Genomic DNA, 21,599 nt, shown 5'->3' with positions numbered 1-21,599 from the left:
TAGTTGTATAGCCCTTTGGGCATAGTTCTAAATAACTCTCAGAACGGTTGGCTCAGTTCACAACTCCACCAACAATGCATTAGTGTTCTAGCTTTACCTCATCCTCACCAACATTTACCACTTTCCTTTACTGGACAGTCTGATAGGTGTGAGGGAGTACCTCAGAGTTGTTTTAATTTGCATTTCTCTAATCAAGAGCGATTTAGAATATTTTTTCATATGATTATTGATAGCTTTGATTTCTTGATCTGAAAACTACTTGTTCATATCCTTTGGCCATTTGTCAATTTCCAAAATCTCATTATTTTGATGGCCAGAATCTCTTGCCTTGCTATTTGTAACAAATTGCTTGTGAGCCAAAACAAAGCCCTTTACTTCGGTCTGGCTTGTGGGTGACCGCACTTTGAGAGAGAAAGAGAGAAGGGAAATAGGAAATGAGGGTGCTGGCTTTAAGAACAGCAGCACAGGAGGAAGGAGGCATTTGCCCTCGAGTGTGGCAGGTCTCTGTACCCGGACAGCAGGCTTAGGTATCCGGGAGGCAGGAGTTTAGGGGTTTTGGAACCAGGACCCAGGGCAAGGTCCCTTGGGTCAGCTCCAAGGAGGTGCTAATGTCCTTGAAAACAGACACCTCTTCTGTCTTTGACCCTAATAAAATTGATAAATGTTGAGTACAATTGAGTTAATAGGAAGAACATTAACAATGAGTCAGAAGGCTTAGGATGAAAGTCCTTTCGGCTCTACTCGCTAGCTGTGTGACTTTGGAAAAAACCCTTGCCTCTCTGAACTTCATATTCCTTATTGGTAAATCGGCGTGGGAGGCGCTAAGTTCCCACTATAAAATCCAAAACCACTACACTAGAAGTCCTCACCGCATAAGATTACACCAAATTCTGGGACGTGGTAGGGGGGGGAAGAAGGAGGGGCCCCACCTAGAGCACCCAGAGCCCCGATAGGGGCGGGGTTGGGGGCGCGCATGCCCACGTCGGAAAACGGGAGGGGAGGAATGGTGGAGGCCCAAGGCCTTTTAGGTACATGCGCAGTATCGGCGGCATCTTGGCTTCCTAGGCAGCAGGGGGCGCCATGCAGAATGCCCTTTACTAGACCAGCTTCTCCCCGGCCCCGCCTCTCTTGGTGGCGGTTGGAATTTGAATCCTGGTAGGTCCCAGCCTCTGGCATTTGGAGTGGAGGGGTGAGCTCGCAATTGACGCGGGCGCGTGAGGATCTCTTTTTCTGGGTGAAGTGACCGAGCGCCCCCTTCTCTGGTGGTGGAAGGGTTATTGTTTCCATTCCGGTCCGACCTCCCCCGCCCCACCATGGGGAGTCCGGGGCCACGGTGTCCCGTAAGCGAGCAGCGGGCTCGCTGGGAGCGGAAGCGAGGCCGCACGGCGCGAGAGCTACTAGAGACGGAGCGCCGCTACCAGGAGCAGTTGGCGCTGGTGGTGCAGGTGCGCGTGGACACCGGCTGGTGGGCACGGGTCTGGGAGAGGGGGGCGGAGGGCGGAGCCCCGGGTAGGGAGTTGGGGCAGACTAGGGGTAGAACCAGGATTCTCGTGGGGTGGGAGTGAGTAGCACACTGGTGGGCACAGAAAGATCCCTGGTCTGATCTGTGGTTGGGGTACTGCCTACACTTTTAAGTACTTTAGCGGTCTTTCAAAGTTTCGCCGGGTGTCGTCCAGCCTCCCCCCAATCCTATGACTCTCCCCTTCCCCTCCCCAGTACTTTTTATGCATTTTGAGAGCTAAAGGGACCCTGCGACCAGCTGAGCTACTGGCTGTGTTTGGACCCTGGGAATCCATCCATATTGCCAGCCAGTGAGTAAGGGCAGAAAGGGTGTTTGTGGGAGAACAGTGGGCCGGAGGTGTGCCTGCGGAAGGCAGTCTGTGTTTTCCTTTTTGCACAGGGAGCTGCTCCTGCACCTGGAAGCTGGGAATTGGGGGGCAGGCCTAGAAAGATTCTGTCACCACCTGGAACTCTACACTCGTTTTGCTGCAAACGAAGAGCAGTCCAGAGCCACACTGCAGGTACCCCCACTTCCTGGGAGAGGTGTTCCCCCCCTCAGGGCATTTGTTCATTCCCTATTTTGTCTCAGTACATTTATTGTGAATCTCCTGTATATGCTACAAACAGGCAAGGCCCTCATCCCAGAAAGTTAATAGTATAGACTGTGTGCACAAGTAACTGTAAGGGCAGTATAAGCACCAAATTGTGCCCCTTATTGCTTTTCTTCCATAACCCAACCCCACTCTCAACTTAGAAGCGGCTAAGAAAGAGTAAGCACTTCAGAAGGTTTGTACAGCTTCAGGAGGGACGGCCTGAGTTTGGGGGCCTTCGGCTTGTGGACCTGCTTCCCTTGCCACTGCAACGCCTCCAACAGTAAGTGATCTCTGATTCCAACTTGATCCCTGCTCTGATGCCAGTCTACTCTCAGACCCTTTCCCTAGTTCTGAAAGAGGGCTTGTCTTCACCTCATACTCTCAATTGGGAGGTGACTGACTGTCAGGGTAGGGCGGGTAGCACTGGGCTTAAATCACTAACACCAAGGTTTGGAATTCTGTCTCAAAAGTCTCTGGGAAAGTCAATCCCTCTTGGCCCTAGTTTCCACACCTGTAAAATAGGAATAAAACCTGTAGGTATTATAATATGTATAACAAAAAAATATAATATATAACATTACCAATTCGGGTTGTTGTAAGGATCAAATGATATAAAAGTGTGTGAAATGTTTTGCAAATTTCAAAGGACTAGATAAAGGTCAGCTATTATTAAGATCAGGTTTGGCCGTCCTTTGGCTGTCAAACAGTGAGCATTGGTATTTTGTGATTTAAATACCCAAATTCCTGGGTATGCTGCTTTTTTCACAAACTCTTTTTGTCCATAGAAAGCATGGACAAGACTAGGATTAAATAACTCCAGGAAAATAAGTAGGGAGCTGGGAATCTGTAGCCTTTTGTAGAATTCTCCCTGTGTCACTCCCTCTCCCTATGGAGTAAATGCCAGAAATTCCATCGTGGTTACTTGGAGAAATAGGCAGAGTACCTTCTACTTCTGGATGTAAGAACAAGATTTGAGCACATGGAGCTCTGGATAGGTGTAGGAATAGAGAAAGTAAATGAGACTTTAAGTTAGAGCTGCAAGAAATCAACCTCTTCTGAGCCAGGAAATACAGAAAACAAATGTATCCATAATGGTTTGTCTAGTAGAAAAGTGATATTTTGATCAATCGATGATTGGATAAGTTTGCTTTTCCTAGGCTTACTTGGCAACTAACATCCCTAAAACTTCTTTCCATCTGTTCCAGATATGAAAACCTGGTTGTAGCTTTGGCTGAAAATACGGGTCCTGACAGCCCTGACTATCCACAGCTCACAAGTATGTTTGCCCCAAGCCAACATCATGAATATATCCCAGACTCCAATGCTAGCTCCACAATTGGATCTTTTAGTCTCCTTTTTCCTTCTCTTCTCCATTCCTTAACACCTCTTTTCTAGTTGTTTTATTAATCAAATGGCATTTTGGCGGGGGTTATCATTTTAGAGGCTGCTCAGAAGCTGAGTGAGGCCATCCAGCACGTTAGTGCCATTAGTCGGGAACAGGAGAATGGCAGACAACTCCACCGTATTCAGACTTTGCTGAGTGGTCGTCGGGCTAAAGGCCTGACCAAAGGTCAGAGTCCTAACCCCTACCCCTCTGGTCCCCTTGCTCCACAAAGGCCTTTAGGATCCTTCTCCCCCAAGATCTCAAAATATAAGAATATTTTTAGAGAAGTAGCACATTCCCAGTGTCACCCCCTGGTCTTTGTGAAATATACTAATCACCTTCTTCTCTCTACCACAGGGCGCTGGTTCCTTCGACAGGGCTGGCTACTAGTGGTCCCACCTAAGGGGGAGCCAAAGCCTCGAATGTTCTTCCTCTTCTCTGATGCACTTTTGATGGCTAAGCCCCGGTCTGTTCTACATGTCCTATATGGAGGGACCTTTGCTTGTCGGGCCCTTTACCCCATGGCCCAGTGTCAACTCCAGAGGATCTTTGGCCACTCAGGGGGAGCAGGGGGTGGACTGCTCAGTGTAAGTGGAACTGTGCTCAGGGGTAGGGAGAGTGTTCCCTGGGTTAGACCTCACAGTTCTTTTATTCCTAGGATCAGGCCTATAACTACCCCCAAGATATATATGCTTAACAGCTATTCTAAAAAAAAAAATGTATTCATGACACACTTTTAAGTTTAATCTGCGGCATTATTAATATCCATCACTTTAAGTTTAGACAATCAACAAAACAATAAATTAAGCCCCAATTTGTAGAAGATACATTATGGTCAGTCTGACATTCCAACAAGACAGATATGTGGCCCCAAATTTTCCTGAGTAACCTGTTTAGATCCATCTTTAGGAATTTCTTTTAAAACATATAAACATGGCATAAGATCATTTGAACTGGGTAGGATTCAGGAGACCTCGATTTCAATCCCACTTATACCTCTAGCTAGTATGTGACTTTGGGCACTCTGAACCTCTTATCCCATTTGTAAAATTAGGGGATTGGATTAGACCAGGTCATCTCTAAAGATTCTTCCAGCTCAAAACGACTGAACACTCTCAGTACTCCCTCCCCTAAATCTTTCCCAGGGTTTAAGAAATAAGCCCTGTCCTCCATGTAGCATAGACTTGAAATCTGTTTGCTACAACCACCAATACCTTCACATGATAGGCTATGAAGAACAGTAGACAGCTAATTTTGGAGCCATGCAGACCTGAGTTCAAGTCTCACCTCTACACACACACACTCTCTCTCTCTCTCTCTCTCACACACACACACACACACACACACACACACACACTGTGCAAATCACTTCACCTCAGTACCCCAGAACAAGGATTGGTACATGGACTGCCATTTGTTTTTGTACTGCCAAGAATAGTCTTTATATTTTTTAAATAATGTTTTAGAAAAGCATAGAAAAATAGGCAGTTTGCCAATAGGCTTTAATTTATCAATCCTTGGTCTATACTACTATGTAAGATTATAAATTGAAGAGAAGTTACAGCCCTGTGTTATTAGTTCCCTCACTATATCAGATTACAAGTTGAAGATCCTATCACCATCCTTGACTGCATATATTTATCCTTTTCTTAGATAGCAATAGCTTCAGCTTTAAGATTGAGTTTTCTGGATAGAGAACTTAAGTTATTTTTTCCTTCCTCTCAGCTTTCTTTTCCCCAGGAAAAACTGCTGCTCATGTCCACCAACCAAGAGTCACTATCTCGTTGGTACCACAGTCTGACCTTAGCCATCAGGTATGCCTTGCATCTCACTTAGTTCTAAGGAATGATTTTGCAATATGTAGAATTCATGTGTTTCCATCACCATTTATGTACTCTATATTTCTCTGGCTCCTGGGGACCAGGCTTATTTATTGTTCTTTTTCTACAGCAGCCAGAGAAGGTAGAAGAGCACTTTACAACTGTTTCCAACTAGATATGGGGAGACTGGTTGCTTTGAAGCCCAGCATTTCCAGGACTTGTATAACCATTTGGTATTAAAGACTATGATGAGAATGTGTGGATGATATGTATATATATGTATGTATTTCTATTTGATGGAGTACACACTGATTTATGTTTTGGATGATCAAGTTGTATATTTAAATGGAATAAATTTTATTTTTATTAAAACTTCTCAGCTCCTTGAACAGAGCCTTTTCCCTCAAATCTGAGCTTTCGATTCCTTGCCAAGTTCTCTAAAACTGATAATATTCCCTTAACCCCTGAGAGGCTAAATCTCATTCTATCTGCCTTAGTCTGTGACTTGGATTCCTGTGATCCATTTCCTCCTCCTGAGTCCCCACAATTTTCCATTTTCCCCAAATTGGTCCCAGGAGACATGTGGAGCCCAGGCCTCAGTTCCTCTCTCCTCAGGTTCCTCCCCCCAACCCCAGGTCTGAAGGTCACTGCCATCATCTTCCTCAGCACTCGGGTCCTCATGGATAGGGGGGTTGTACTCTGTGTGTGGGGGGGAAGGGGGGCAGCATGAGTCCTCAAATCAGACAATATCAGACACAAATATCTGATATTCCATCCAAGGACCCCTACCTTGGGAAGTGGTGGTGGTGTCCAGCCCCTTGTCCTTTAACAGCTGGCTGATGGTGTGAAGCCTTAAGGTCAACAGGTCCTGCTGGGCTCCAGCCAGAGCATCCACACTGCAGAGATACCCAGTCAGGCTTCCTTCTACTTGCCTTCTTCCATGCCCCAGAACCGCATAACCCTCATCCCGGCCTGGGCCCATCACCTCTCACCGCTCAAACAGAGGGTCCAGCTGGTCCAGCAGGCCTCCCAGAAGTTGCTCCGTCTTGGCTAGCTTTTGGGCCAGCTGCTCTTCTGGGAAAGTAAGAGCCATTTGCCCCGTGACATCGATGGGGGCAGCCCACTTCTATCTGCCCCCCTGCCCCGGCCCCCCCCCCCCCCCCGTGGCCTTCACCTCTGTGCAAAAGGTCCTTCTCGGTGGGCTTCTCCTCTGGGGAAACTTCGGCCTCATCTTGTCCCTAAAATGAGATAAGGCACGTCGGTCTCCTACCACACCCGAGGGCGCATACTGTAGTGGGACGCCCCTCCGGACGTCAACCATTCCCCACCCCAGGGACCCGGACCCCCACACCTGCAGACACCGGCGCAGTACGAAGGCCAGGGCGCCCACGGCATACAAGGCTCCCAAGGGCAGCGGCCCCCACGGTGGACCCGCCGCCCGAGGCTCCTCTGGCGTCCTCCGCTGTCCGTCTCGGGATGGCTCACCTGCAGAGCGAAAGCAGAGTTGGGGTCACGACCGCAGAGTGGCGCGAGGAGGTCCCTATCTCCGGCCGCGCCACTCTTCTCCCCTCCTTCTGCCGCCCATTACCTGCGGGGGGCCGCGGTCGGGCGCCACCTTCGAAGATCCGGAGCGCTACGCCCACGAGTAGCAGCGCTAGCGCGGCCGGGACCAGTACCTGGCCGCAGAGCCCTGGGGCTGGCATGGCGAGAGGGCGGTGCGAGCCTGAATTGGAGGCCAGCACAGCCCTGTAACGTGGGGCAGACGCAGACGCACCGCGTGACGACACACGCAGTGCGCCCAGCTGGTCCCGCCCATCCAGTCGGGAGCGAGTGACTAACTCCCTTAATTTACATAATATATTCATCTAACGGGTCTCCGGGTGTATGCTGGCTACTTCTCTCAAATTCTCCAGAGATACTATTTATTTCGATGAATTTTTTGCAATACTATCCTTTTCTAATTTTGTTTCTCAAGTAAAGGACTTTAATTCTGGAAGTCTGAAAAAAATTCTCTAAAATTTTCTAACCACAATATAAAAGGGCTGACGTTCTTTGGGTCTTTATAAAAGTGTGTGCCAATGAAAAGATCGGAGGCGCTTGCTGAAGGCCTGTTACCTAGGCTACGTACGGGGGACATGTTCCCCATCTGCGCCTAGGGGAAAGTCCCCGGACCAATGGCAGAAAGTGCCACGCACGCACGTGCGGTCTGGCCTATGTCGCAGCTCCATATCTCCCTGCCAAGAAGTTCTACAACCTCGGTTGAAGCACTGAGCGGAGGGAGCGCGATGAGGCCGCCCTTAGTCAAGAACTGGATAGTTACGCAGGCAGTGCGTCATGCGCACCAACTCCACGGGGCTCATTCTCAGCGCGTCTACTTTTCTTTAGTTGCTTTAAAAACATTCATTCTGTTCTGTTGTCGCTATACCCAAAGGAAGAATGCCCCCTCCCTCTAGGAGCTTGCGATCTAAAAAAGTGGATATGCAAACAGTTTGAGAATAATAAAAGAAAAAACTTCGAGAAAAAGAGAGCATGGCCAGAAGTTCGGATGGTCTGGGCTCAAGTTTGACCTCCGACACTTCCTGGCAAGTCATTTAGCCCCTAATTGCCTAGCCCTGGTCCTTCTGTCCCAGAGTTCCAAGGACATGAAGTACGGGTTTCAATCAATAAAAGGGAAGCACCGTAATTGGAGAAGACGTCCTGAAGAAGGAGGGATTAAAACCGAACCAGGAGGCGGAGGGAAGAAGAGCCAGGGAGAATGCAGGGAGTGGAAGGATGGAGTACCGCCTGAGTAACAGTCAAGTGGTAAGGGTCATTAGACCCAAGAGTACCACAGGAGTAACGTCTAAGCCTGGAAAGGCAGGGGGGACTACAGTAAGAAGGGCTGTGAATGCCTTTTGTATTTGCTCTTGGAGGCCATAGGGAGCCACTGCAGTTTGAAGGGGGTCAGAGCTGCTTTTTAGAAAAATCACTAGTGGCTGAATGGAGGAAGTCCTGGCAGATCCACATCCAGCAGGCTAATACAGAAGTCCTGCATGAGGAGAGGAAGGATTGTACCAGAACCATGACAGTGTCAGAGAATATGTGATGTGAGAGAATGAGGGACTGGGAGTCTTGGTTGGCAGGTTCTGGTTCAGCTATATGGCACTTACTGCAGCTCCAGAGGGCCAGAGGGCCACAGTCCAGTGAGAACCAAGGAGATGGGAGGTTAGCAAGGAGGCTAGATTTAAGGTCATCATCACAGAGATGGCAAATGAAATCCATGGGAGCCGAAGTGAAATTGTAGAGGGAAAAGCAGTGAGGCGCTGGTCAGAGCTTAGGGAGCATGCCATGAAGCATGGCATCTTCACCTTGTTTCTAAAGTTGCACAAAGGCAACAAAGGGTGGGAGTGATCCAAGGCTGAGGCTTGGGTGTCATGGGTACTCTGATAAAGGGCCTAGGGATTCAAGAAAGGAAAGGAGCATCCAGTTGAATGGATTCACCATAAGATGGGGAGACTAGGAGAGAGTGGCTAGTTCAGGGGGGATAGCCTGGAGAGAATTGTCAGGGTCAAGGGCCTGAAGATCATAGTGAGGATGAAGAGTGGGGTCATGCAAAGGATGGCTGAGAGATGAAAAGCCAGATAAGAGGGTTTCAGAATTCTTTAACGGGGAGGTGGTGTCAAGATCAAAAGTATAACCATCTTTGTATGTGGCTGAGGTTGAGTGGAGGGGTAGGTTGTGGGCAGTGAATAGGCTGTGGAAATGAGTGTTTAAGGCATTTGAGGGAGAATCAATGTATGCTGGCGTCCCTTAGTCTGATATAAGGGCAGGATTTGGGGAGGAGAGTTGGTCGATAAATATTTTAGTAAGTGCCTAGTTACTGGGGATCCAAAAGAGCCAGAAGATATTGCCCACCCTCAAGAAGCTCACAATCTAATTGGAGAGGCAGGGGGAGGGGAAGATGGGATAAATGGGAATAAATGGGACATGGCTGAGAGGGCACTAGAGGAAAAGAGGATGGGAAAGGCTTCCTGTCAAAGGTGGGATTTTAGTTGGGACTTCAAGGAAGCTACGGAGGTCAGAAATCAAAGCAGGGAAGAGGGAATGATCCTGGCATGGAGGATGCCAGAGAAAATGCTCAGTGCAGAGAGAGGTCTTATTCATGGAACAGCCAGTGGTAGGGAATAACGTGTAAGGAGCCTGGGAAGGTAGGAGAGTTAAGATTATGAATAGCAAACAGAGCATTTTGTATTTGACCCTGGAAGTGATAGTCACTGAAACTGATTAGATGGGGGGGGGGGGGGGGAGCATCATCAGATCTGTTTTAGGGAAATTATTTTAGTGAATAAACAGAATGAATTGGAATGTTAGTGTGAGACTCTAAGAGGCTATCCCTAAGTTTAACAGTCAACTGTTCTTTTGCAAATAGGGTCCTTGGAACTCTTACTCCATTTTCTGAAATAAACATTTCAGAAGGCGATTGAGTTCCTAGAATGGTCCACAGAAGCCTAGAAGCTCTGTACTAACAGTAACAAACTTGACCTACCCACCTGGGTGCTGAGAAGGGTCTCTGGCTTGGGATGAGGAAGGAGATCCCAACCAAGGAACTCTTGGCCTAGGCTCCACTACCCCAGCATCCTAAAATAATTCTCAGCCTAGATGGAAGGATGCACTTTAATGGAAAAGAAAACGAGGGGGTAGTACCTCCTTTCTCTCCTCTCCCACCTTCATAAAAAAGAAAGTTGAGGGAAATGAATGCCCAGAGTCTTCTTGTCTTTGTAGAAAGACTATTATCTGACCAGGCCAGGAGGTTGGAGAGAAGGAAGCACTGAACACCAGAAGGCTGATTACCACCAGAAAAGGAAAAGATGAAGGCAGAGCTGGAGACACTAGAGCTCACTTGCCCTGTTCATCGTTATCCAAGTCTAAAGGAAACTTATGCTCTAACCTTTAATTACAGCTTAGAGGAAACTAAGATGAGGTAGCTGAAAAGGGGGGTTGGGTCAGAACAAAGAGGGCAAGGAAGTTTTACTAGGGTGCTGCTGAAATGTGGTTGAGGGAGGGGAGTTATGCCATCAGATCTCAGCATTAGGAAGACTAATTTGACGGCATGTTGCAGATGGGAAAAGGCAGATAGCAAGGAGGCCAGTTAGAAGGCTGCTCTTGCATTCCAAACAAAAGGAAGACGTCTAAATAAGGTGGGTATCCTGGGAATAGAAAGAGGAGAGACAGTAGATAAATTGTGTAGCATGTAGGCCTGGAAAAGATTGAGTTAAATAAGGGGTAACCTGGAGGGGAAGTTCCTTCTACTCTGGGAGAATTGAGGTGAATGGTTCTGGTGAGGAAGCTAGAAAGGAGAACTAGTTCTCAGATCAGGTCCATTCCTCCTTTCCATCCCTCATCCATTCCTTCTCTCCACCACATTGCAAGGCCTATGCTTGGGATTCTCAGGGATAGGAACCCACGGGGGATTTATCATAATGAGGCTTGGGCCAAAGTGCCCCAGGTTAATAGGTCTAAAATCAAGTACCTTTAAGTCAGCACTGAGTATCTTCCCTCAATATTCCCTAGGAACAATGAGGTTAAAGCGGAGGGAAGAAAGGGCATGAGGGCAGGAGACATTTCATGGGACTCCCACATCTGGGGAGGGGAGGACATTTCCCCCATCTCTGCTCCGGAAGGAAGCTCCTGTGGCTTTCGTAGTTGCAGCTAATGTGCCGAGCTGCAAGGGTCTGAGTGACTGAGGCAGGGAGAGGGGCTCTCTCCTTGTCGTTATCCACAGAGGAAGGCAACTGGGGCTCTGAGCCTAGAGGGTCCTAGCTCCAGGGGGTTGAGGGGCACTGCAGGTTTCCCTCAGTAGGCTCAGACTCCGATATCTTTGCATTAATGATGGGGGGGAAATGCGAAAATGCTACAGCTGGTGAGGTGGGGACAGGAGGGTGGCTGGGACTGAGCAGGGAGGAGGTGGGGGATAGCTTGGCTGAAGGGGAAGGGCCTGGTCAAGAAGAGGGTGTGGTGATGGCCTAGTGACTACTCCTTTCAGGGTTCCCTGACCTGCAGTGTGCCTATGGGCTGTGGGCCCTGCTTGGGGCGGTGTCCCTGTTGCTGCTTTTGGTACTGGTTGAGCACCTAGCCCGATGGACCAAAGAGAAGAACAGGACCTTCCAGGGACAGGAATGGTGAGTACTTCTGAGGAGGCACCAGAGGGAGGCCATCCCCTCAGGCATCCCTAATCTCTCTGAGATTCCAAAGGGATAGTTCTGTACTCTGGCCTTTCCCATCTTTCTTGTTCATCCGCTACCCCTCCTCCTTCCTATTGCAGCCCCAAAAGGCCTGTGGAAGAGGTACCTCTCTATGGGAACTTGACATACCTGCAGACAGGTGAGGAGATTGGGGGGAGGCAAAGTGATGAGGCGGGGTATAGAGGGACTCAGGAGCTTGTGAACGAGGGTCTGATTACATCCTGTCTCAGGGAGGCTCCCACAGAAGCCAGGGTCCACCCTTCAAGAACAACCTGAAGGAGACCTCCCTCAAGTAAGTCTGATCTGGGACGCAAAGGGCAGGGAAACTGAGGTCCTGAGGTCCCCACACACCCCTTAATCTGCCTCTGTGTCCCCAGGCAAGGGAAGAAGCTATGTGCTACGCCAGCCTGCAGCTGCAGCCCCCTCTGGGGCGCTCCCCGGGGCCCAGTCCTGGGCCACCTATCAAGTACTCCGAGGTGCTAATGGTGTTGGATGCCGAGCAGCCAGCGCCTCTGCCTCGGCTCCCAGAGCCCGAACTCTATGCTTCTGTGGGATCCCAGGCCCGCCGGGCAGCATTTCCTGATGAGGACTATGCCAACAGCCAGCCAGGGGATGGATGACTGGAAGACCCATGCTGAAGTACCAAATTCATCTGGGGGGGGGGAGGGAGGAGAGGAAAGAGGCCGTGGTGCATGGGGCCTGACCTCCCCGCTCAGCCCAGGGTCACTTTAATTTGGGTTATGACCACAGGAGAGAGCAGGGGAGAGAGAAGCCCACTCCAATATGCTAGGAAGCCAGGGAAGCTATTCAATTCATCAGGGCATGAGACCAGCTCCACTTTTAGACACCCCTGCTGGGTGGAGATTGCTTTCACACCCCCTCCCTTCTCAGTCCTTCTGAGGTTAGCCAGTTCCGGCCCCCACGACACATCTCCAGCTTCTTCGGAAACACAGGAAGTGGTGGTGGTATCTGGGGGTGGGGGGCCATGAGTGCCTGGGAGGAGCAGATGTGCCAGAACAAGCATGTGCACATTAGAGCCCCAGAAAGCAAGCAAGGGTACGAGAGCCCACTAAGCTGGAATGTATGCACCAAGATGCCAGGCACCCGCAAGGACAAGTGATACCTGAGGTACCCATCTTCAGCCCCCTAATACAGGTTCCAAGAAATTGAAAGAACAGGGTGGAGTCAGGGGCACAGCCCCCTCTCCGGCTATTTTGATTTTTTTTTCTTTAATCAAATAATCTCTCACTGTAAAAAAAGGATGCATGTTTCTTTTAAATTAAATATTTTCTAAAATATGAGGACATTTACATAAAAGTCTCCAGTCTTGGGTACAGACTACCAGGGGTGGGGAAGCAGGGGATCTGTAGTCACTGGCAGGAAAAAGGAAATCAGAGACAGAGTGGTCTTACTGGCTCTCGCCACAGCAACGGGAAGAGGGTTCACATTCATAATGGAGCAAACCTGGGTGGGGGCAAGATGGTCTCCTCCTTCAGGCAGGGGCCAACGGGGGCAGCAGGAATGGAGGGGGAATGGGGAGAGTGCAGGCCCAGGACGGAGGGGTGAGGCCGAGTGCCAGTGTGTGCAGTCGTGAGCAGGGAACGGGGGCTCTGCCAGCTGGGGCTATGCATCAGCAGGGCCTGCAAGGTCTGGCCCATCTGGCCCAGGCCATCAGACAGCAGGTGCAGGTGGGAGACAGTGTCTTGGGCCAAGCTCTCAAGCAGCGCCTGCTGCTGTCTCGATGTTTGCAAGATCTGTACCAGAAGCTCCTGCATGTTCTGGAGAAGGCTCACCACCCCAGGGCCTGCAAGAGTACACTGGTGGGTGGAGGCCTGTTACCAGGCCCCAAGCCCCAGAGAAGGATGGGAGGGGGATGCAGATTACCTTGGAGCACTGACACATGGGCTGGCTCTTCTCTGGTTACTTCAGGGACCAGATCTGGCCTCACTGGGATCTCTGGCACCAAGGCTGGAGTCTCTTCTGGGGTGGGAGTGGGGGGGAGGAAAACCAAAAAAAGTACTAAGCCCTGTTGGGCTCCACTTCGACATGATCCTTCACTGCAGTGAGGATTCTGTCTCTTTTTACTCGCAATTCAGCCCTGGGAGACCCCCTTGCTTATCCAGCTCCAAGGTAGGGGCTGTTTTTAGCTTCTTTGAAGACAGAGATTGGGGAAATGGGCAAAGTTAGCTAGCCCCCTTACAGTGAGAAAGGTTCTAAGAGAATGGGGCAAGGGGTGCCACCTGAGATGAGACCTGGGAATGGTTACCCAGAAACCTGAGGGGAATAGCCAAGGGAAAGTCTAGTGATCCAACCCCTCTGACCCTTTCCCTATGCTACTGCTCTCTGCTAAATCACTCCTCTCAACTCCATGTTCTCTATCCCAAACCCTAAGAAAAATGAAACTCATTGGCCTTACCTGGAAGCTGGGAAGGGGGAGGGCTTTCCTGCTTCTCCTCAGGAGCTGTAAAGGAAGGACAGATACATTTGGCTTTTAATCTGCTGACCCTAATGTTGACCCCATCCACAGACATCCTAACCACAAGTGCCAGGTTAGGGAAAGACTAGCTCATTGGTTCAACAGCAAAGACCTCAGTTGAGGGGGAAGCATGTCAAACAGGACACTTTTAATAAAGTATATATATTTAAATCCCAGAAAATTATGCTTGTTGCTGCACATGGGCATTATATCTATACATGTCCTCCAGTGAAGTATCAGGTGGACTCTGCATTCTATAAAGCTTAGTTCAGGTGCCATCACCTCCTCCTCTTCTTTTTCTCTATGAAACCTTCCTGGATCTGCACCAGCTACCAGTTGTCTCTTCCTCTTCAAATTATGTTGTATCCCCCCATAAGAAGAGAAGTTCCTTGAGGGCAGAGACTGTTTCATCTCTACCTTTGTATCTCCAGCAACCAGCTCAGTGCCAAGTGTGTAGTAAGATCCCAATGAATGTGTGTTGTGTTGACTTGGACCCAACAAAGGAGAGGATGGCTATTTACCAATCCTGCCTAGGGCACACAAACTCTTGTTCCAGTTCTGCCTTTCCACCAAGTCCCATAGACCTCAGCCTCAGCTTCCTTATTCACCACAGCTGCTGGAAATACTTACCATTAGTTTCTTTCTTGGCACAAGATGGCGGACCTGCTTCAAGGTTTGTTTCAGAGCCTAGGTAGTTGGAGAGAAGAGTGTCAGCTTAAGGCTAAATAAAGTGCCTTGTTCCCCACCAGAAATTTCACATTCCAGAAATCTCTGCATCATTCCCAAGACTGCACTGTGTGCTGTTTTATTTTTGTCTTTTTATCCTCAGGGGGAAGCTGTGTCTGGTACACAGCAGGCACTTAATAGATGATTGCTGATTAAATGTGCCTCTCCTCCATCCCTAGCCACCCACTCCCCCAGTAGCTCAGCTCTGGTGGGGGCCTCCAGCTGAGCATAGTGCTTCCCAGATGGGAGCTTCACCAGATCTATCAGGACTAGGAATAAGTATGGAGTATGGGAGAAGACACTTGTAACCCTTCTCCTTTTCCTGCTAACCCTAAAGAAACAAGTAGGTCAAAAAGTGGCCTTTTGGGGTTCCAGTGAAGCTCCCTGAGGCCCATCACCAGGGGGTATTCTTTTACCTGGCAGGCGACGTTCTCCAAAAACTGGCCTCCCAGCAGCCTTCCACAGCCTCTTCATGGTGCGGTAGTGGGGTGGGGGCTGAGAGGAGGGACCTCCTGCCTGGCGACTTGTTTCCCACTCTGAGTAGAAGGCCTGCTTCAATGCCTTCCACTTGGATCGGCACTGAGCCACACTTCGACCATAGCCTGATGCCCCCAACCCTTGGGAGATGGACTGCCACAAGGCCTCATTGGGCCTTGAAGTGGAGGCCATGAGCAATGTGACCTCCCCAGAGTCCTGGATCAGGGTCAGGAGGCAGCTGATCTCCTGCTGGGTCCAGGCCCGGCCCCTGGGCATCATTCAGGATCCTCCCTCTACACTGGCTACCAAGACCCTAGGAAAAGAGAGACTTGGGGGAGGGGACTGTCACAGATGGCCTGTGGGACACAGACAAAAAAAACAAAACAAAAAGACCTGAGCTAGCCTGGTTGGGACCAGCGGAGCACAGGAAGGGATTTGGGGTGCTGGAGAGGAAGGGGTCTGTTGGAGGTATGCACATAGGCTGACATACAGGAGGGTTCCAGGGATCAGGAAGGGAGGTACCAGAGGGGTCAAGGGATCTGGTAGTCCAGTGCAATGGTTTGTCCAAGGGATATAAGTGGATATAATGGGTGTATGGGTCTTGGAAATGGTAGAGGATAAGGAATGCTGCCTGTGCTTGGGGCTGAAGGGCTAACCCTCCCAGGGGTGTGAGTGGCCACCAAAGGGTAGTTAACAATGCCAGGTGTGGATGGGACAGATGGGACATCTGTGGGGTAGTGGCCTGGGGCAGCCCCTCCAAAGGTAAATCTCCAGGGCCAAGGTGGGTCCATGGGGCTAGAACTGTAAAGTGGAAGTGGGAGTAAAGAGAGCTTAGGATGGATGCAGGATGTCAACACACCCTGGGCAGCAGCTTCTGGGGAGGGATTGAAGTGGAGAGCTTTGGGGGACTGTAGTGTGTGTATGGGGTAGCTAGCTACATGCTAGGGGCTAGGAATGTGCATCCCAGAGAGAAGGGGAACAGGTGGGGATAGGAATGTCAGCATGTACTGTATAAATATGGGGAAGTTCTAGGGGAGACACAGGGGTAGGAAAGTTTGGGGGTATCTGCATTCCAGAGGCTCAAGTTGTAAAGTGTATGTGGGCGAGGAAGAGGAGCTGGAATGTGCAGGGGGCTGGGAAGGGGGTCAGGGCTGGGAATGTATACTGTGTGAGAAAAAGGGTGGAGGGAGCCCGGCAAGGAGAGGGGTGGGGGTAGGGGTCTGGGGGAGGAGTCAGGGCGGGGGATGTACAAAATGGGTGTAAAGCGGCAGAGAGAGCTGGGATGGGGGGGGTGGGGAGAGGGAAGTGCTTTGTGTGTATGAGGCTTGGCGGGGGGGGGGGCGGGGGGGCTGGGGGGGAGAGGGAGTCTGGAGGAGGGATCGGGCCTGGGGATGTGCATGGAATGTTTGGGGGGGTGGAGGGAGGTTGGAATGGGGGGCACTGCCTGGAGGAGGGGACAGGGTTGGGGAGGTGCATGTATGGGGGGGTAGTGGAGGGAGGATGGGGTGGGGGGAGTCTGGGGGAAGAGCAGGGGTTGGGGATGTGCCATGTGTGTTTGGGGGGAGAGGGGGTGGAAGGCAGGGCTTGAGACTTGCAGGGTGCAGGGGAGGGGTCTAGGCTGGGGATGTGCATTGTGTGGAAGAGGAATGGTAGAGAGAGACAAGGATCGGGGGAGGGTCTAGGGGAGGGGCCAGGGCTAGGAATATGCAGGGTCTGGGGGAGGGGTCAGGGCTGGGGATGTGCGTTGTGTGGAAGAGGGGTAGTGGAGGATCCCGGGGTAGGTAGAGGGTCCGGGGAGGGACGAGGTGGGTGGGGGAGGGGCCCTGCATGCCTGGGCCCAGACGTGCAGGGTGGGGGGGAGGGGCGCCCCGGGGCAGGGGCAGCCTGGGATGGGTGGGGCCGCCTCCAGTTCAGGTCGGGTCGGTACCTGCCGGAGTGTGGGAAGGAGGGCCCGCGCCCTCCCTGCAGCAGCAGCCCAACCCTGCTCGGCCCGGGCTCCTGCCAAAAGCCCAGCCCCTTTCCTCAGCCTCCCTATCTTTAGGGCGAATGCCAAGCCCAGCCGCGTCTCCGCACAGACCCCCGGGCCACCGCAGCAGCACTGCGCATGTGTGACCTCCCCACACCCTCATCTCGTACCATTCACACACCCGGCTCTACATCCGGGGAAGTGAAACCCTGGAACACCTTCCTTTCGAGGCATTCTGGGAAATGAAGTCCCGAAAAGCTTTCCGCCCTCTGCCTTCTGGGAAATGGAGTCCATTCTTTCTAAACTTAAGTTGTTGAAGTAAAGCTGAGGTAAAGGCTTGCCGGGAGTAATGTGTTAGGTCCCGTGGACCTAAAGACTGAGCTCTATTTCATTTCTGAGATCCTGGGATTCGATTTTCCCCAAAAATTTTCATTGAGTTATTGTAAATAAGATAAGATAATAGGATCAAAAGATCATTGCTTTAGAGCTAGAAGACAGAAACTGTCTAGTCCGATCTGACTTTCTTTTTTTTTTCTCTAACTCTTACCTTCTGGTTCTAAGGCAAAAGAATAGTAAGGGCTAGGCAATGGAGGTTAAATGACTTGTCCAGGGTCACACAGCTAGGAAGGGTCTGAGGTCAAATTTGAACCTAGGACACCTCCTGTCTCCAGGCCTAGTTCTCAATCCACTGAGCCACCTAGATTGACCAGATCTGACTTATTTTTTTTTAACATTCCTCCCTTTTTGAGTTCTGAATTCTGTCTCTACCTTCTCCATTCATTGTGAAGTAAAGATATATAGAAACAATTTCAGATGAGAAATCATGTAAAACATATTTCCATATCAGCTATGTTGGGGGAAAAGCAAGAAAAATAGTTTTTTTTTGTTTTTCTTTTTTCATAAATGAATTACTTGAAACCCAGAGAGGCCAATGATTTGCCCAAAGTTACACAGAAAGTAACTAACACATATAGGATCCTATTCCAGGATTTTTGATTCCAGGTCCTGAGTTCTTTGCATTGTACCTGGTTGAAACATCTCATTGATTTACATGATTGCATCCTTTCAAAGATACTTGAATCCAAATATCTCTGCCCCTCAGGTTACTGACACTAGAACAAGTGTTTAATTGTTCTTTGCCTCAGAAGTCTGGATCAACTGGCTCATCTTTTTTCCTGTCCCATTATGTGAAGGCAGCCAGCCTTCGGATCCCCAGGTACTAAAATCTTTTCTATCTCTCCTTATTCCATTTTTGTTGTTCTTCAGTCAGGCTGACACTTTGTGACCTCATTCTGCAACTCATTTTACAGATCAGGAAATTGAGGCAAATAGGGTTAAGTGACTTTCCCAGGGTCACCCAGTGAGTAAGATGAGTTTTCCTGACTCCAGACTTGGTACTTTATCCTCTGCCATGCTTAGTTGCTTCTTGGCCCCTTATTCCACTATAGTTTGGTTACTTGTGTTCCTACCTCCAATCTTTCCCCTCTCTTCCCTTCCATTCCGATTTGTAGGAATTAAATTTTAATGGTTTGATTAAAATATATGAAAATTATAAATAATATGGTGGTCAACGATTTAAAATATTATAGCTCAAAGTCAAAATGACTTTTAATAGCTTTTATTTACAAAAGAGATGGAAAGAGTGAAAGTAGAGAAATACAAAAAGGAATAGAGATATCTAGCCTATCACACTAAATATTGCTCCAATGCTCTACTCAGCCAGGCACAACTTGTTAACCCTCTCAACCCAAGTTAAACTCTCTCTGGAACTCAAGAAAGGAAAGCCAACTATTCATTCACCCAAGTTCCCTTCAAGAGGCAGATCAAAACAACTCGAGCTGAAGATGATTTCTGAAGCTGACTCTCTTCTTGAAGCCGACTTCCCAGCCCCAGAAATTCAGGGTCTTTTATAGTGGCTCCTTGTCCCTTCCCCTTTTCACAGGGGCCGATCACAGCTTCCAAACTGACCAGCAGTGCCCAAGGTGGGCAGTGTCTGTGGGATCTACTTCTCACCTCTGAAGGTGTTAATTCTTATTATAGGCCTCTGAAGGTGTAAACATTTTTTTTTCATGGATTCACATAGTTCTGACTGATTGGGCTAAAAGAGTAGGGCTCTCTTTACTTAGTAGTTAGCTAGATACTAAATAGGGGTACAAAAAAAAAGAGTTGACTAAGGGTTAACTCAAAGTAAACAAAGAGAATAAAGAATTTCCTTTCACACATTGCACATGCCCTTCCTTCTTTCCTTCCTTCCTTCCTTTGCATGTACTTTACACCTAAAAGAAGAGATAATGGGGATGATGTCAATGTGTTTAAGATGTAGAGAAGGGTTAGAAGAGGGAGTTCATGTTATCTCAGTAAACTTTGAGTTGAGGTGTATAGTAGAAAATCAGTTAGAAGATTACTTTAGAGGGGGCAGCTGGGTAGCTCAGTGGATTAAGAGCCAGGCCTAGAGATGGGAGGTCCTAGGTTCAAATCTGGCCTCAGCCACTTCCTAGCTGTGTGACCCTGGGCACGTCACTTGACCCCCATTGCCTAGCCCTTACCACTCTTCTGCCTTGGAGCCAATACACAGTATTGACTCCAAGACGGAAGGTAAGGGTTTAAAAAAAAAAAAAAAGAAGATTATTTACTCCATTACAGGCTGAGCTGAGATTAGATAACAAATTGGATTAGACCACATTAACATGGTTGAATGACTTCCTCCAGCATCCTTCAGTAACATGTGAGTAGGAAAGATGGAGGCACTTGAATTCTTGGGTTTCCATTTCTTTCATTATTTAAAAAAAAATAACCCTTACCTTCTGTCTTAGAATAAATACTAAGTATTAATTCCAGGGCAGAACAGCAAAGTCTGGTCAATTGGGGTTAAGTGACTTGCCCAGGTTCACATAACTAGGAAGTGTCTGAGGCCAGTTTTGAATGCAGGATCTCCCATCTGGCTCTCAATACACTGAGCCACTCAGATGTCTCCATTTTCTTCATTCCAGCAGGAGTTTTTGCCTAGAGCTTTGCATGCTGAGAGAGGATGGAAAAAAAAAGTCATAGAGAATTCATGCTTTTTGTGCCAAGTGAAAGGAAGTGGAGCTTTGAGAGCCAATTCATCAGTCTCTCAGAGGAGAGGGTCCTTTTGTCTAGAGTGTGGCAGTTAAATCAGATAAATGATGAGTGTCACTGTATGCTCAATCCTATGTCAGGCATCACACAGATGCTCTGCCATGGCCATGGAGGTTGGTTTATTTTATACGTTCAGTGAGTATATGCTTTCTTGGCACACAATCATTTCTCAACATACTTGTTTCCATAGAACCTAACAACAGAGTTGTTATGAAGTCCACAGAGATAGTCAACAAAACATTGTTGCTGTAACAGAAATAGATGAATGACATAAACAGGGTGATCTAGAGTTTAGTCCCTCTTGACCTAAAGAATGACCAGTTAGGGGAATCATTGTTACTTTTGGTTAGCTTTCACAATCAATCACAATTACTTAGGAGATGGATAACAAAACATTTCGTAACTAGGTTCAGGGTTAGAGGGTAATTTAAGACAGACCAGAATTGGGATTTTCCTCAATTTCCAAGTTGTATATTTCTGTGCTTGATTCAGGTACCTGGCAAGGTTGCTTGGTTATGAACCAGTGAAGTGTGTCAGTAACTTGTGTTTCAAAGGAAAGATTAATTTACCTGTCATGCTTTGCCTGCAAGGGGTGTGCAGTGTTTAAGTGTGTCTGTGTCTCTGCTTGAGGGAGAAGGGAGGGGTAGGGGATATTGTTCTTTAGGTTTTAATTCTGTGATTGTAATCTTTTGGGGTAATAAACCAGGGGAATTAAGGTGGGATATATATGTGTTAATTTTTTAAGTATTTGCTCTCATATTATTTCTCCTGTATTGGGGTGAGAACAATAATCATAACAATTCCATTAGTAGGGGAAGTTAGAGGGAGAAGGCACACAGAAGGGGGTTCAGTGAGTACCTTATTTTCTAGGGGCTGCTTTGCGATCTCCATTTCCCCAGACGGTGACTCTGTCAGACAGCAGGGGTGTGATGGCTCTCCACAGTGGAGCATAGCTGAGTTGTTCCTATGAACTTGAGCAAAAGAAAGCAAAATGTGAACCATGGAGCAGTAGAAAGTGCATACTTAAAATCACAGTTCTCTCCTCTTCAAAATGAGGGAGTTGAATTCCATGGCCTTAAAAGTCCCTTATAGCTCTATACTTATAGAGATACTATAGTGGACAGAGAATTGGGTCTGGATAGAATTAGGAGGACCTGAGTTCAAATTCAGCCTCAAACAGCTATGAGATCCTGGGAACATCACTTAATCTCTTTTTTTGCTTCAGTTTCTTCATCTGTAAAATGGGGATAATAATAGCACCTACTTCCTGGGGTTGTTGTGAGGATGAAATGAAATAATAATTGTAAAACTCTTAGCAT

The 21,599-nt window shown here is 48.7% G+C and overlaps 4 protein-coding genes across 8 annotated transcripts; 2 read left to right on the top strand and 2 right to left on the bottom strand.

The window, feature by feature from the left end:
• Window positions 1-1,121: 1,121 nt before the first annotated feature.
• ARHGEF39 (Rho guanine nucleotide exchange factor 39) lies at window positions 1,122-5,673 on the top strand. 3 transcript variants are annotated; one of them, XM_007498800.2, is made up of 9 exons: window positions 1,122-1,445; window positions 1,717-1,811; window positions 1,901-2,021; window positions 2,255-2,373; window positions 3,299-3,369; window positions 3,535-3,663; window positions 3,835-4,064; window positions 5,203-5,291; window positions 5,431-5,673. In XM_007498800.2, the coding sequence occupies exons 1-9, from the start codon at window positions 1,314-1,316 to the stop codon at window positions 5,441-5,443; spliced, it is 999 nt and encodes a 332-aa protein (XP_007498862.1). In that variant the 5' UTR covers window positions 1,122-1,313; the 3' UTR covers window positions 5,444-5,673. The 3 variants fall into 3 exon arrangements, with proteins under 3 accessions (XP_007498862.1, XP_007498859.1, XP_007498861.1); XM_007498799.2 differs by having other exon boundaries at window positions 1,124-1,445; window positions 5,428-5,673; XM_007498797.3 differs by having other exon boundaries at window positions 5,203-5,673.
• Window positions 4,200-7,106, bottom strand: CCDC107 (coiled-coil domain containing 107). The gene is made up of 6 exons (XM_056806062.1): window positions 6,886-7,106; window positions 6,649-6,782; window positions 6,472-6,535; window positions 6,290-6,371; window positions 6,087-6,193; window positions 4,200-5,996 (listed from the first exon to the last, which is right to left on the bottom strand). Exons 1-6 carry the CDS (start codon window positions 6,998-7,000, stop codon window positions 5,791-5,793), a joined length of 708 nt encoding a protein of 235 aa, XP_056662040.1. The 5' UTR covers window positions 7,001-7,106; the 3' UTR covers window positions 4,200-5,790.
• Window positions 7,107-10,989: 3,883 nt separating this feature from the next.
• SIT1 (signaling threshold regulating transmembrane adaptor 1) lies at window positions 10,990-12,635 on the top strand. The gene is made up of 5 exons (XM_056806061.1): window positions 10,990-11,196; window positions 11,320-11,455; window positions 11,599-11,657; window positions 11,749-11,810; window positions 11,896-12,635. The coding sequence occupies exons 1-5, from the start codon at window positions 11,163-11,165 to the stop codon at window positions 12,136-12,138; spliced, it is 534 nt and encodes a 177-aa protein (XP_056662039.1). The 5' UTR covers window positions 10,990-11,162; the 3' UTR covers window positions 12,139-12,635.
• A 95-nt stretch (window positions 12,636-12,730) lies between these two features.
• Window positions 12,731-17,361, bottom strand: LOC130455554 (uncharacterized). Of its 3 annotated transcripts, none has more exons than XM_056806057.1 (6): window positions 17,125-17,361; window positions 15,137-15,553; window positions 14,625-14,681; window positions 13,935-13,979; window positions 13,403-13,498; window positions 12,731-13,322 (listed from the first exon to the last, which is right to left on the bottom strand). In XM_056806057.1, the coding sequence occupies exons 2-6, from the start codon at window positions 15,474-15,476 to the stop codon at window positions 12,967-12,969; spliced, it is 894 nt and encodes a 297-aa protein (XP_056662035.1). In that variant the 5' UTR covers window positions 15,477-15,553; window positions 17,125-17,361; the 3' UTR covers window positions 12,731-12,966. The 3 variants fall into 3 exon arrangements, with proteins under 3 accessions (XP_056662035.1, XP_056662038.1, XP_056662037.1); XM_056806060.1 differs by having other exon boundaries at window positions 15,137-15,510; window positions 17,125-17,342; XM_056806059.1 differs by having other exon boundaries at window positions 15,137-17,361.
• Window positions 17,362-21,599: the final 4,238 nt, after the last annotated feature.

The sequence above is a fragment of the Monodelphis domestica genome, chromosome 7 (assembly GCF_027887165.1).
Source record: "Monodelphis domestica isolate mMonDom1 chromosome 7, mMonDom1.pri, whole genome shotgun sequence".
Taxonomy (NCBI): domain Eukaryota; kingdom Metazoa; phylum Chordata; class Mammalia; order Didelphimorphia; family Didelphidae; genus Monodelphis; species Monodelphis domestica.
This window is presented reverse-complemented; position numbering and strand designations above follow the sequence as displayed.